The sequence below is a fragment of the Castor canadensis genome, chromosome 15 (genome assembly GCF_047511655.1).
Source record: "Castor canadensis chromosome 15, mCasCan1.hap1v2, whole genome shotgun sequence".
NCBI classification, from domain to species: domain Eukaryota; kingdom Metazoa; phylum Chordata; class Mammalia; order Rodentia; family Castoridae; genus Castor; species Castor canadensis.
This window is the reverse complement of record NC_133400.1, coordinates 98,225,575-98,238,340: the sequence shown is the minus strand read 5'-3', so window position 1 is coordinate 98,238,340 and position 12,766 is coordinate 98,225,575. Positions and strand designations below refer to the sequence as shown.

Genomic DNA, 12,766 nt, shown 5'->3' with positions numbered 1-12,766 from the left:
TGGGAGGAAGAGTCATTTCTTAGGTCACTTCTTGCAGAGTGGAGGGCCCCTCATGGGGACTGGCTATCTCTAGTGGCTGCACAGACTCCAAGCACTTCTGTGATACACGTCTCTGACAAGGCAGTGCAGGGGCATGAACACTGCCCCGTCCCTATAAGCCCTGAGACCTGAGTCTCATCTACTAGCTGCTTGATGGACTCCTGTTAGTCCAGGACTGCCACATTTCCAAGAGCAGGAATTTGCAATGTCAACCCAGCCTGTCTTTATCATGGGTCCCTAGAGGCTGCCTACAGACACCAATAGTAGTAACTAAGCCAAGCATTGGTGACTCACACCTGTAATCCTAGCTACTTGGAAGGCTGAGATTGGGAGGATCACGGTTCAAGGCCAGCCCAGGCAAATAGTTAATGTGACCATATCTCTAAAATAACCAGAGCAAAATGAACTGGAGGTGTGGCCCAAGTGGTAGAGAACCTGCTTCACGAGCATGAAGCCCTGAGTTCAAACCCCAGTTCCACCCCACTCCCCCCCAAAAATAGTGATAATTCCAAGTTGTGAACTCTTCAAGCTGTCCCCAGTCCTCACCAGCCTGGGAAGGAAGGATGGTTGCCCAGGGGGGACAATGGTCAAGAAATGAGAAAAGAGCAAAGGATGAGGGGAGACAGGGCAGAAAGCAACCAGAAAGAGCAAGTGCCCTATAGTCTGTGTGCTGTCTCCTTTGCCACCGTGTGAAATGGCACCCTAACCTCACTCAGTCTCCTGCAGTGGTGTCTGCTCCATCCTGTCCTGAAACCCTATTGCTGTTGACTTCTCAAGTCACTGCATTCATTGTACTTCCCAGACCCAGATCCAGAAACCCCGAGCTCATGCATCTGTTTTGTGTTATCAGCACTCACTGGCAGCTGCTATGAGCTGGGTGTCCTGTCCTCACAGGGCCTACAGATGAATAGGACAGGTCTTGGAGCTCATGGCCTGGTGGGGAGACAGGGCCCTGGTCAGGAGAGTGCAGTGGAGAAGCTACCACAGGAGCAGGAAGGAGGAACAACTTGCCCGCCCCACCCCCAAGGACAAGGCTGACACTCAGGGTGACAAGTCTGCACATGGTCGGGTGTAATGGCCAACTGACCAAAGACCAGAGGTTTCAAGCTGCCTCTGGTCAAGTTGGTATCACCAACTTGGTGATACGAAGCCCCCTGGGGTTAGGATAGAGTGGACAGCAAGGAAAAGAAGGTAGTGAGGAGCCTTGAGGAGTGCAGTGATTTGGAAATGGGCCATGTGACAGCCCAGGGGAGGAAGGAGTGGCCAGAGGACCTCAGGGCATCAGCTGGGGGAAGTTTCCAAGCTTTTGAGGGGCTTGTTTGGGCTCCTCCACAACCTCACCTACCTGCTGCCCTACACCTCCCTCCTTCTTAGTCCCCCCATCTCCTTTTCCAATCCTACCAGTCCTTCAAGGCCAAGTGCAACTCCTTTTCTTTAGGCCTCCCTGATATTTCTAGCCTAATGCCTCTCTGCAACTTGTTACTAGTACTCACTCAGAGACTCAGGCCTAGTTCCTAGCTCCCTTTTACCTTCCAGTCACCATGCAAACCCCTTCCCTGCCCCCAGAGTGGAGACGTTACTGTTTGTGGGCTGAACACAGTGGAGGCACATCAGCCATGCTTAAGAAAGAATTAACTATGCTACTAGTCTGGCTGGCGTCCTGGACTAATTAGCCAGTCCCTCTAAACCCCAAATCCTTATCCATTCAAGGGGGCAAATCCTATAACAAGGCAGTGATGTGGAAGACACAGAGTGTGGTCCTGGGCACCAAATTCAGACACTTTCAAGAAGTGAGGTGAGAAAGCTCAAGAAGCTGGGTGTGAGATCCAGCAACGTGAGGTGCTGCTGACTTTTCAAGAGCACTTAGGGAGGGTGGCGGGGGCACAGGGCAGAGTTTGGGTGGCAGGGGCAAAGATCACTGCCCACAGTGTTTTGAGAGAACGGGAAACCATCTTGAGGCAGTGCACTGGAGACACCACTGTGCCAAGAGGACAGAGAAGTGCTCAGGCATCTGCACACTTGGAGTTCGCCCTGAAGGAGCACCTCCAGCCTGGGACCTTTTATGATTCCCTTTCATCTTCTACTAAACTCTCCTACACTGTCAAACTCTAGCTAGTGACATTGCCTCAGATACTGTCAGGAAAGGTCAGAAGCTATAACAGGTGGCTTTCAAGGAGGTTCCATACACTCACTAGTTCCCTCCCCGACTGTAAAAGGGCTGGTCTGAGACAAAGCACCAGGTCATACAAGACAGTGACTTCCCCATCCCCCCTCTTTCACTCATCACTTGCTGGAAGAAGCCAGCTGCCAGGTCTTAACACACTGAGGCAGCCCTGTGGCGAGACCCATGTTGGGAGCAAGGCTGCCAACAGTCATAAGGAGGATCCTTCTTGGCCATCAGAGCAGACATGGCTCCAACTGATGTCTGGACAACAACCTCATCAGAGACTCTTGACCCTGGACCACCCAGTAAGGGGCTCCTGAATACTTGACCCACAGAAACTATGAGATAATTGCTTCAAGCAACTAACTTGGAGGATAATTTATCATGTAATAATAGATACTTAATATGGTGGCTTGCAACCTTTGTAACTGTGACTCACAGAAAGAAATACATTTTACTTAGCAACCCAGAGTGTGTGCACCAAGTGTTGTTGCATACACACATACAGGCACACACCCGTGTAATACACACAACACATAAGTATTGTGCACACACACAGGCACACTCACCCACATGCATACACACAACACAGAAGTCTTATTTTACTAGCCAATTATTCCTACTCTATACACGCTACAAATACTCTATTTCCTATACGATTGCTTTCTACTTCATTCCATTTAAAAGAAAGTGGTGACAGTTATGTATGCAAGTGATTTCATAATCCATGAGTGCACTGTGGGAAGGCTGCAGAAGGACTGGAGGGAGGAGGGGGTAACAAATGGTCATTTCTTCTGTTTGGTTGTCTTTGATTGACACTGCAGTGGTCATGACTGTAACTGGCTCACCTTCTTCTGCTTTTGGAATTAGCCTCCCCTGTATAAAGTTAAGTGGCAAATAAGTACTGACTGCCCCATCCTTGTCCTTCATAGGGCCTGAAGTCCCAATGTCACTGTGTAATACTTATGTCTGTGTAATATATGTAAAATATATTGTAAATATTTTCATACAGTATTTTAGTTGTGCAAACCTTAAAATAGCCAGGCATAGTGGCTTCCTCTTGTAATCCTAGCTACTTGAGAGACTGAGATCAGGAGGAGAGCAGTTCATGGCTAGACCTTGCAAATAGTCACTAAGGCCCCATCTCAGCCAATAAAAAAGCTGGGCATAGTGGTGAAAGTCTGTCACCCCAGTTACGTACACTGCATGAGTAGAAGAATCATGGTCCAGACATAAAGGTGACACCCTACTCAAAAATAACTAAAGCAAAAGGGACTGGTGGTGTGGCCCAGGTGGTAGAGCACCTGCTTAGCAAGCAATAGGACCTCAGTACAAATCCCACTATTGATAAAAAAAAAAAAAAGACTAAAAAATAGAATAATATGATGACAATCTTATTCATATTCCAGCTGAAGAATAAAACAAGAGAAATACAAAGCCGGTTCCTGTGCTAGCCCTGCTGCTTGCGTCCTGTGTTGAAGCCCTAACTCCCAAGGAGCGGTGTTAGGAGGTGGGGCCTTTGGGATGTGATTTAGGTCATGAGGGTGGCACCCTCACCAAGAGTCCCCAGAGAGGCCCTCACTCATTCTGCCATGTGAGGACACTGCGATAAGACATCTGTTCATCCACGAAGCAGGAAACTGGCCCTCACCCAACACTGGACTTGAAAGCACAAGGACCTTGTACTACCCACCTTCAGAATGGTGAGAAGTAAGTTTCTGGTGCTTATAAGTTACCCAGCCCACAGGCTTCTGTTACAGCAGTCCAGGCAGAACGTGACAGCCCGTGTGCCTCTCCAATCCAACCCCTCTCTCTCACCAGACAGGGGACCTCCGTCCTGAGGCTGTCACTTCTCACTCCCATGCTCGAGTTTCACATTTTCTTACATATGTATTTGTACATGGTTTATTTTCATACAGGCTTATAATAATTTTATATACATGGAATCACATTGCATATATCCTTTTGTAACTGTTTTTTGCTCAGATTATTTTTGGACATTCATTCATTATCCAGGTCATGCATTTTAACTGTCACCTGTTACTTCCTTGTAGGAACTGACCAGAGAGCCATCTGTTCATTCCTCTGACTAATGATCACTTAAACATTTTTTTTTAACAAACTGCAATGGACATTCTTGTACACTTCTAGGGCCTGTTCCCTCAGTATATAAATAGATGTTGACTTTCAGACAGGGAACAAGATTAAAAACATAAACAATCTTGGCACACACAGCTCTTATTAATATAATCACTGTCCCATTTTCATATCCCGGCCTACAAGTCTGAATTTGTTTCTGTTTAGTAAACAGAGCCTTAAAAGAGGGGACAAGGAGTCAGGCTTAAAAAAACAAAAATAAAAACTGAAACATCTGTTCCTCTTTGAAGTAGAGACGCAAAGCCAGCCTACAGGATGCTCGCTAATAGCTGCCGCAGTGTCTCAACTTGGATGGCCATTAACTCTTCTCTGCAAATGCTGCTCCTGCAAGCCTGGGGTGATGCTATGCCCTCACCCATAACTTCAGGAACAAAAGGTTGGCCCTCCCGGATCCATCTCAGCCGGGAGTTAGCAATCTTTTTCTTTCAGGGCTGGACAGTAAGTTATTTTAGCTATAGTCTCTGTTACAGCTGCTGAATTCTGCCTTCAGAATACAAAAGCTGCCATAAGCTAAGGAGGCACAAGCTAAGGAAACTGGCTGTGTTCCAATAAAACTTTATTTACAAAAACAGACAGTGGGCCAAACTTGATGTGTGTGGTGGGGGGGGGGGGTGGGACACAATTTACTAATCCCTATTCTAAATAGAAGGAAACAATTTAGCCTACCAACGTGCAATGTTATAGTCAAAATTTAAACTCTGATTTGATATTCCCTGCTTTTAGATCAACACTATTCTGCAAACTAGTCCTGGTGAGAGAATAGGGAAACAAATATTTTCACATTCTGCTGGTAAGAATAGAAACTGAGGCATACTTCTTTCCAATAACTGAATAGGTGTGAGCCTAGTGTAGGCTAACTTACCCCACTAGGCACTGGGAGAAAATAAAGTGCATCTGCCTGCTGTCCTCAATCCCCACAGGCTGTGTAGACAGTTAGGACTGCTTGAAAGGGATGAGATGAAAACACCCCCACATCTCTTGCCAAAAACATTTGCAGAGGTAGGAATACCTGGTCAACATCAGCCACAATAAGTAAACATAAGTAATGTGACTAGCTAACTCCAGTATTATATATATGTGTGTGTGTATATGTGTATGTGTACACACGTGTATATATAGAGATAGGCTGTACTAGGGGTTGAATTCAAGGCCTTGCACTTGCTGGACTGGTGCTCTACCACTGGAGCCACGCCCCCAACCCTTTAGCTTCAGGTAGTTTATGACTGGGGTCTCACATTTACACCTGGCTGTTCTGGACATCATCCTCCTATTTATACCCATCTGGTTAAGATGACAGGCCTGTGCTACCACTCCCAGATTCTACTGGTTGAGATGGGGATCTCGAGAACTTTTTTGCCCAGGCTGGCCTCGAACCTGGATCTTCTCACTTTCCACCTGCAGAATAGCTAGCATTATAGGCATGAGTCACCTCACCTGGCTTCAAATACATTCTTAACTTCATGTCAGGATACTGTGGGTTAGAAGGATCTCAGTTCTACATTTACTGCCCGGGTGACCTTGAAAGAGTCTCTGTCTTCAGCAACAGCATCCTCAGTGTGGGTGGAGGCGGTAACAGTGCTTACCCAAAGACAACAGTCAGGAGCTGCCATGAACTACTGTCAGTAAAGCACCCCTGGGGATTGCATCTTAAATGTCACCCCAAGGCACCTTGCTAAAGACTTGATCACCAGCCTGTGGTGCTGTTGGGAGGTGGTGGATCCTTTAGGAGGTAGGGCCTAGTGGGAGGCAGTTAGCTTACTGGGGGCCTTTGAAGGGGATGTTGGGAGCCCAGCCCCTTCTACTCTCTCTTTTTGCTTTTCAGCCACCATGAGGTGAGCATCTCTGCTCCACCACGTGTTCCCCACTATGGTGCTCTGTCTTGCCACAAACCCAAAAGCAGCAGAGCCAAGTGACCATGGACTGAAACTTCTGGAACCGTAAGCCAAAATAAACCTTTCCTCCTTAAAGTTGATTGCCTGAGGAATTTTGTTACCATGACAGAAAGCTGACCTACACGTAGTAGGTTCTGCAAGCCAGCTGTGCATTTTCCCAGACTCACACCAGGGCTGGTCTGGAGACGTCAGGGTCTTATTCTCCAGGGAGGGGCCTCATGAGCTTCAGGGAGCAGACGTGCTAGAAGCATCATACTCAGCTCAGGTAACAGGAAATACAGATTATTCCATGCAAGCCTCAGACCCTTCACCCCGACCCCCAACTCCCACATCAATTCAATCCCCTATGACTCTTAGGAGACTATTAATTTCATGTGTCAATTTGACTGACCTACAGGTCAGTCAAAAAACCCCTGGGGTTTTTTTTTTTTGAGGAGATTAACATTTAAATTGATAAGAGTAAAGTAGATTGCCTCTCTGCTGAGGATGGGCTTTATCCAATCAGATGAAGACCTGATTGGATAAAGAAGCTGCTCCTCCCTTGAGCAAAAGAAAAAATTCTTCCTAATGGCCTCCACCTAGAACATTGTTTGCCTCCTGCTTCCAGGCTTGAACCGAAACACAAGCTCTTCCTAGGTCACAAGGCTGCCAGCCGTCAGACTAGAATTTTACCATCAGCTTTCCTCATTCGGAAGCCCACGAACGTGGACTTGAACTAAACCATGGACTTCCTTGGGTCTTGCATGCCCCCTGCAGCTCTTGGGACTTGTCGGCTTCCAAAGTGATGTAAGTCAATTTCTTATAATAAACTGTATATAGATGGAGACAGATATATGTACCTATGCATGCATACACACACATCTATCCATGTATTTGTGCTCTCAGCTCTGTTTCTCTGGAGAGCCCAGGCAAATACAGCCCCGTTCTTATCCTGCCCTGGTGGCTGTGGGTCCCAGTTGCCCGGATGATCTGCTCCAGGCTGCTGGCACTGCTATGCTGGGTGCCCTCTGTGATGAAGGCTGTGCTCAGCATCTTCTGACCTCTGAGACCTCTCCATGAAGCCTCCCACGTCCTCACCCCCTTTCCTCCCAGGACCACATCCTCAGCGCTCACGGGTACCACAACGGGCTTCCAACTTCCAACGCCCCCCACCTCACCTCCAGGCACGCATCGGAAACCATCTCCCTGATAGCCAGGTTTGCACTGGCACGTGAAGGAGCCTGGAGTGTTGTAGCAGAAGGCATCGGGGTGACATCGGCTGGGCTGACACTCATCCACATCTGCAAAATGGCCACAGGCCCAGGGACAGTGAGATTGCTTCCAGAATCTGTGGTTCACACATCATCTTTGCCACTTGCTAAAATATATAAAAACCTGTTTGTAATCTAGAAACTGTGACTTTAGACTCACTAAAAGTTAATTTCCAATACACTAAGTCCCTGATTTCTCTCTGGCACATTTACAAACATGTTTCACTTTGGCAATAATGTCTTCATGCAAACTCAAGCCTGCCAAAGGAAAAAGAGGGTTCCTTTGCCTAGTGAGATGACCCCTCCTTCACAAAAAAAGAAGAATTTCCAAAGCTCCTGAGGGTTTGGAGACAGATCAAGAAGTGCTGAACAAAAGTGACTCAGAGACAAGACACAATTCACATGTCCAGCAATGACTCCCATCTCAGAAAAACCTGGACTTTTCAGAAATACTGGACGGTGTAATGGTAAAGAACTCTGAAAACCGAGAACCCCAGGGTACTCACTCTGTTTGCTGGTTATCGTACCTAAAATTACTTTTCTGAGCACCCAGACACCCAAACTGTCCCCAAGTGTGCAAGGATTCTGTGACATCACTTATTTTCTGACTCTACAGCCATTTTTTCAGGAAGGGAACTTGCAGAAGGTTAGCGCAAAGCCAGTTGAATGACTGTATCTTTGTAAATAAAAGGACGGATGTTAAGCTCTGTGCACTCAGGGGCTGTTTGTGAAAGACGAACAAAGTCCCCAGTTCCCAGCAGACAGCAGGTGTCTGAGTGATGCTGGTATGAGCAAGTCCCATAGAACAAAACAGCCCGGGGAAGCCAGCGTCTTCTCCAAGGAGAAAATGCAGTTTTCTAGCTGCTCGACAGAGAGAAAGCAGCCTGCTTGCCCAACGGAGGTGGGCCGCTAATTCTTTCTTATTTTGGGGGAGAGGTGGTAATTAGCACACAGTAAGTGCCACCAGGAAACCTTTCAGGACACACAGAGGGAAAACTCAGAGTGACCATGCACCTTGGCAGGCTCGGCCGTCCCCAGAGAAGCCGGGCAGACAGGAGCAGGTGTAGGAGGAACCTCCCGTGTAGACACACTGGGCGCGCTGGGGGATGTCACACTCGTGGAGGCCAGTTGTGCAGTAATTGATGGGCCGCTGGTCCATGACAGCTTCGGAACAAAAGGTTAACACACACTGTTGGAAGAAAGCCCCTGGGCAGGCCGGCGACCCTTCTAAGCCCCTCCATACCAGCAGTTTGGTCCAGCGGGGCTCTGAAGGGGGGCCATGAATGAACCCCAGATCTCCACATATCTCTTGAGGCTTTGCCCCCACTCCCCTAGATTTCCTCCTGCTTCCTCTCTAGCACCGCCCCCCCCCCCACCCCAGACTGTGCCTCTGACAAGCCTTCCCAGACCAACAACCCAGCTGGCCATTCAGTTTGGCTTTCAACCTAGGTTTCACTCCAGGAGTCTGGCTCAGGACACTCTTTATGCCAGTCCTGTGACAGGCTCCGGCCCAACTGCCTTCATCTGGATATGGAGACAGGCTGTCTGCAGAGGCCACAATTCCCACGGTAACCCAGCTAGGGCAGCTTCAGGAGCCAAGGATCCGAGACCCACACGGTGACTGGAGCCTTGGGCTACTCTGGGAAGGTCGCAAACTTACTGCCTATGCCAAAGTCAAAGTCATCCACTTCCCAGCAGGAAAGGAGAAAAGAACTTCTCCAAGGTAGTGAGACAGGCATGCCTGGGAGCCTCTGGACCTTTGGGGCAGGCGACCCTGGGTTGACACCAGGTGTCCGTCCTGGGATTCAGGGCTTACTGCTCACAGCCTCATGTCCCTCCTGGGCAAACAGGAGTGGCTTCCATCATGCTAAACACAAGGAGACTAGCAGAGGGGGCTGCTGTTTTCCAATGGCCCTTATGACAGCGCTCACAGAATGAGAGCTGAGGAAGCAGGTGAGTGATATGGCTGGGGTGCTGTCCTACCTTGTGACCTGAGACAGAAGTCAGGGCCAAGGTCTTAAGTGTGCTTTCCATTGGCCAGGCCAGTTACTCTGGGCTCCACTGACAACCATTTGTTTCTAGTTTTCTGGAAGCACCAAGAGTCATATCAGGGTGTTCTCTGCACAGCCAGTCTCAAAGGAGCTGACTAACAGTGGTTGAGAACCAAGTAGGAGAGAACTGCCTGGGCCGCCAGGCAGAGAGAGAATTGAGACCCCTGATCTGGCCAGATCTTGGGGAGTACAAGGATTAACATGGTTTTCATCTGGGTTTTGAAGCAATGGAATCCATTATTCATACAGCTTGCCTGGGATTTGATATACAAAACAATAAGGCTGGGGGCTGGTGGCTCACACCTGTAATCTTAGCTACTTAGGAGGCTGAGATCTGGAGAATCAAGGTTCAAAGCCAGTCCTGGGAAATAAGTGGACCAAAAACAAAAAAGGAAAGAACAATGGAAGGCTGGAGGTCAGAGGGATGGGTAAGAGATGGTCTGTGATTTCCCTGTGCACTCTGACGCAGCACCAAGGTGGGATACACGGGAAGCCAACAATTATGACCAATAAATTGCTCACTCCAGATGGGGAGCTGAGGCCCGGAGGGGCACGGCCTCAGAATCAAATGTCTGAGAGCAGACACCTGCACAGCCCCCATTGTTCACCCTGTCCTGCCTCCCACTGAATGTGACATCAGGGATAGTGAGGCCAGGTCACCAGGCCTCTCCGACATATGTCTCAGGTTGGATTTCAGTGACTGTTCCCATCACTCAAGGGGTAAAGAGTCCACCACCCAAGCTTGAGCCAGCGTGAACGGTGTTGCATTAGAAACAAACTCTGGAGTCTTCTGCAGCTCAAAAATCAGAGAGGAAGTCAGGGCAAATGCACAGAAACTGATGCTCTCTACTGAGAGGAAAAAGAAGGAACTTCAGCAGAGCGAGTTGAAATCTCGGCCCTGTGTGAAGGGGACAGGCCTCCCGAGCTCACAGATGTTTGGGTCATGCTCAAAACATGAGAACTGCCTGTTCCTTCCCGCCCCGCAGACGCCACCTCGCCCAGGACCTTGGCTCTTCCTCCAAGCTTGGAGACAGAGCAAAGGGAACACACTCCAGGCTCAGGAAACAGTCAGGGGGAGCCAGGGGACACTAGCTGGTACAGCACAGGTGGAGACTGATTGAAGACAGGCAGCCATATTAAGGTCAGATGGCCCTTTCAGCATGCTGGCCTCCAGACCTAGAAATCTCCAAGAAACTTTGAACTTAAAATTCTGGGCACCAACAAGTCAAAGTACAGCAAGTAGGAAAAAGAGGGAAAGCTGAAATAATCCGGTTCTTTGTGATTGCCCCATCATAATCATCACCCAAACCATCAGCGATGACAGCATGATTACAACTTCAATACGGCTAAGAAGTCAAGCTGCAGCTTGTGGTCTATAAAAAAATGGCTCCCAAGTGGATCTAGCTGTAACTCAGGTAAAATTCAGCCTAGTGGCATAAAAATGTCTAGAAGGGGCTCCTTCATCTTGAATCCCAACACTGCTAATGACAAGGAAGAAGCAAGTCTAGCAGCTTTAATAACCATCCAAAGTATACTGAGTCTGGTGCCAGTGGCTCACCCCTGTAATCCTAGCCACTTGGGAGGCTGAGATCTGGAGGCTCACAGTTCAAGGCCAGCCCAGGCAAATAGTTCATGAAACCTCCACTTCCAAAAATAACTAGAGCAAAATAGACAGGAGTGGCTCGAGTGGTAGAGTGCCTGCTTTAAAAGTGAAAAGCTTTTGAGTTTTAACTCCAATCGGTCCCACCAAAAAAAATGAAGAAAATATACTGAAAGTAATCGGAAGAAGGTTGTAAGAAGCAAGCACAATGCAAAGCTTGCAGCCGTGGCGCAGTGGTCCTGGTGCAGTTAACAAGAACCTCCACGCGTGTCTCAGGCAGGTGGAGGGTGCAGCCATGTCTGATTCACCTGTGAAACAGGCTCTTCCAGGCTGGGGCAGCAGCATCTGTTTCTAAAGCAGGATCACGACCTGCGATAATTCCCTTCCCACGGAGCTAGCATGCACCACGAATACGTTTTGAAAAATCACCGGGGGAACTTACCCACGCAGGTCCCCTCGTCCGAAAAGCGGTAGCCCTCCACGCACTCGCATCGGAAGGTTCCTGGGTGATTGTTGCAGATTGCGTGGCTCCCGCACACAGAGGGCTGTTCTGAGCATTCGTCGATATCTGAAGCAAATTGTTGATAAATGCACGCTTTTTTAACCTCTTCAACATCACTGAACAGAACAGAAGGCATTTTTCCCAGGCAGGGGTCAATTCTAAGATCAATTTTTCTCTATCCCAGAAGTATGGGGAATAAAGCTTTCTTTCCCTGACGTGTGTCTTACACAGCAACCCCCGGCCCTTTTAAACAAATGTGCTTCTTCCTGCATCTCTTCTGGAGCCAGTGACCAAGTCACTCCCATCAAAGACACGTTAGAAGGACAGAGGAACAAGTGTCCAGACTTTGGAGAAGGCTCCTAAACTTGAGAGCATATTTAAATATGTTGTTTTAAAAAAATGTGACCTTTCTCCAACTGTAATTATGAAGAAAAGCTGGATAATTTAAGGCCTAATTGTGAATTTTGGAGTGTCACCAAGAGCACAACGGACAAAAAGCAAAGTTATTAACTCAGTAGTGTGATCATACCAAACCACAGCCATCACCTCAGGTAACAGAACAAAAAACATAGGCTTTGAAGTCGAACAGAAGCAGGTTCAAACCTTACCTTCTTTAGTTACTAACATGTGGGGTCTTGGGCAAGTGACGTAACTACTCAGCATCAGTTTCCCCATTAGTAAACAAGCATAGTAAGACTCATCTTATGGGCTCCTCTGAGGTTTACGGAAAATGGATAAAGGCCAGAGGAGCACTCAGCACACTCAGGACACACAGCTCTGATTGTACTCATTAGGCACTGATCGTCTACCCCAGCATGGTGACAGATTTGGTGGATTCTGGGAACACAGTCCTGAAATGAATGGTCACAGCTCCGGGGCCAGTCTGCGCCTATCACTAGTGTAAGGCTGATTGGCCAGGAGGAGGAACTGTGGCAACCTCTCATTGCCATGGTTACCTGTCACTGCCAGGTTGAAATGAACAATCACACAAGGTTCTTCCATGCGTGCCTCAGGCTCAAAGGGCTCCACCCTCCTGAGAGGTGTATACAGAGAGCTTAATAAGGGCTGAGACCATTCAGCCCCCTTGGCTCTGAGCATCTCCCCAGGGTTT

General features: G+C 48.3%; 1 protein-coding gene across 1 annotated transcript in view; it reads right to left on the bottom strand.

Moving 5' to 3' along the window:
- The window catches only part of Nid1 (nidogen 1), a 71,034-nt gene that overhangs the window by 20,536 nt on the left and 37,732 nt on the right, over nucleotides 1-12,766 (bottom strand). Inside the window, exons 10-12 of the mRNA XM_020157462.2 lie at nucleotides 11,596-11,721; nucleotides 8,517-8,666; nucleotides 7,410-7,532 (exon numbers count right to left, since the gene is read on the bottom strand). Coding sequence (XP_020013051.2) covers nucleotides 7,410-7,532; nucleotides 8,517-8,666; nucleotides 11,596-11,721 — 399 coding nt within the window. The remainder of the gene's footprint in view (nucleotides 1-7,409; nucleotides 7,533-8,516; nucleotides 8,667-11,595; nucleotides 11,722-12,766) is intronic.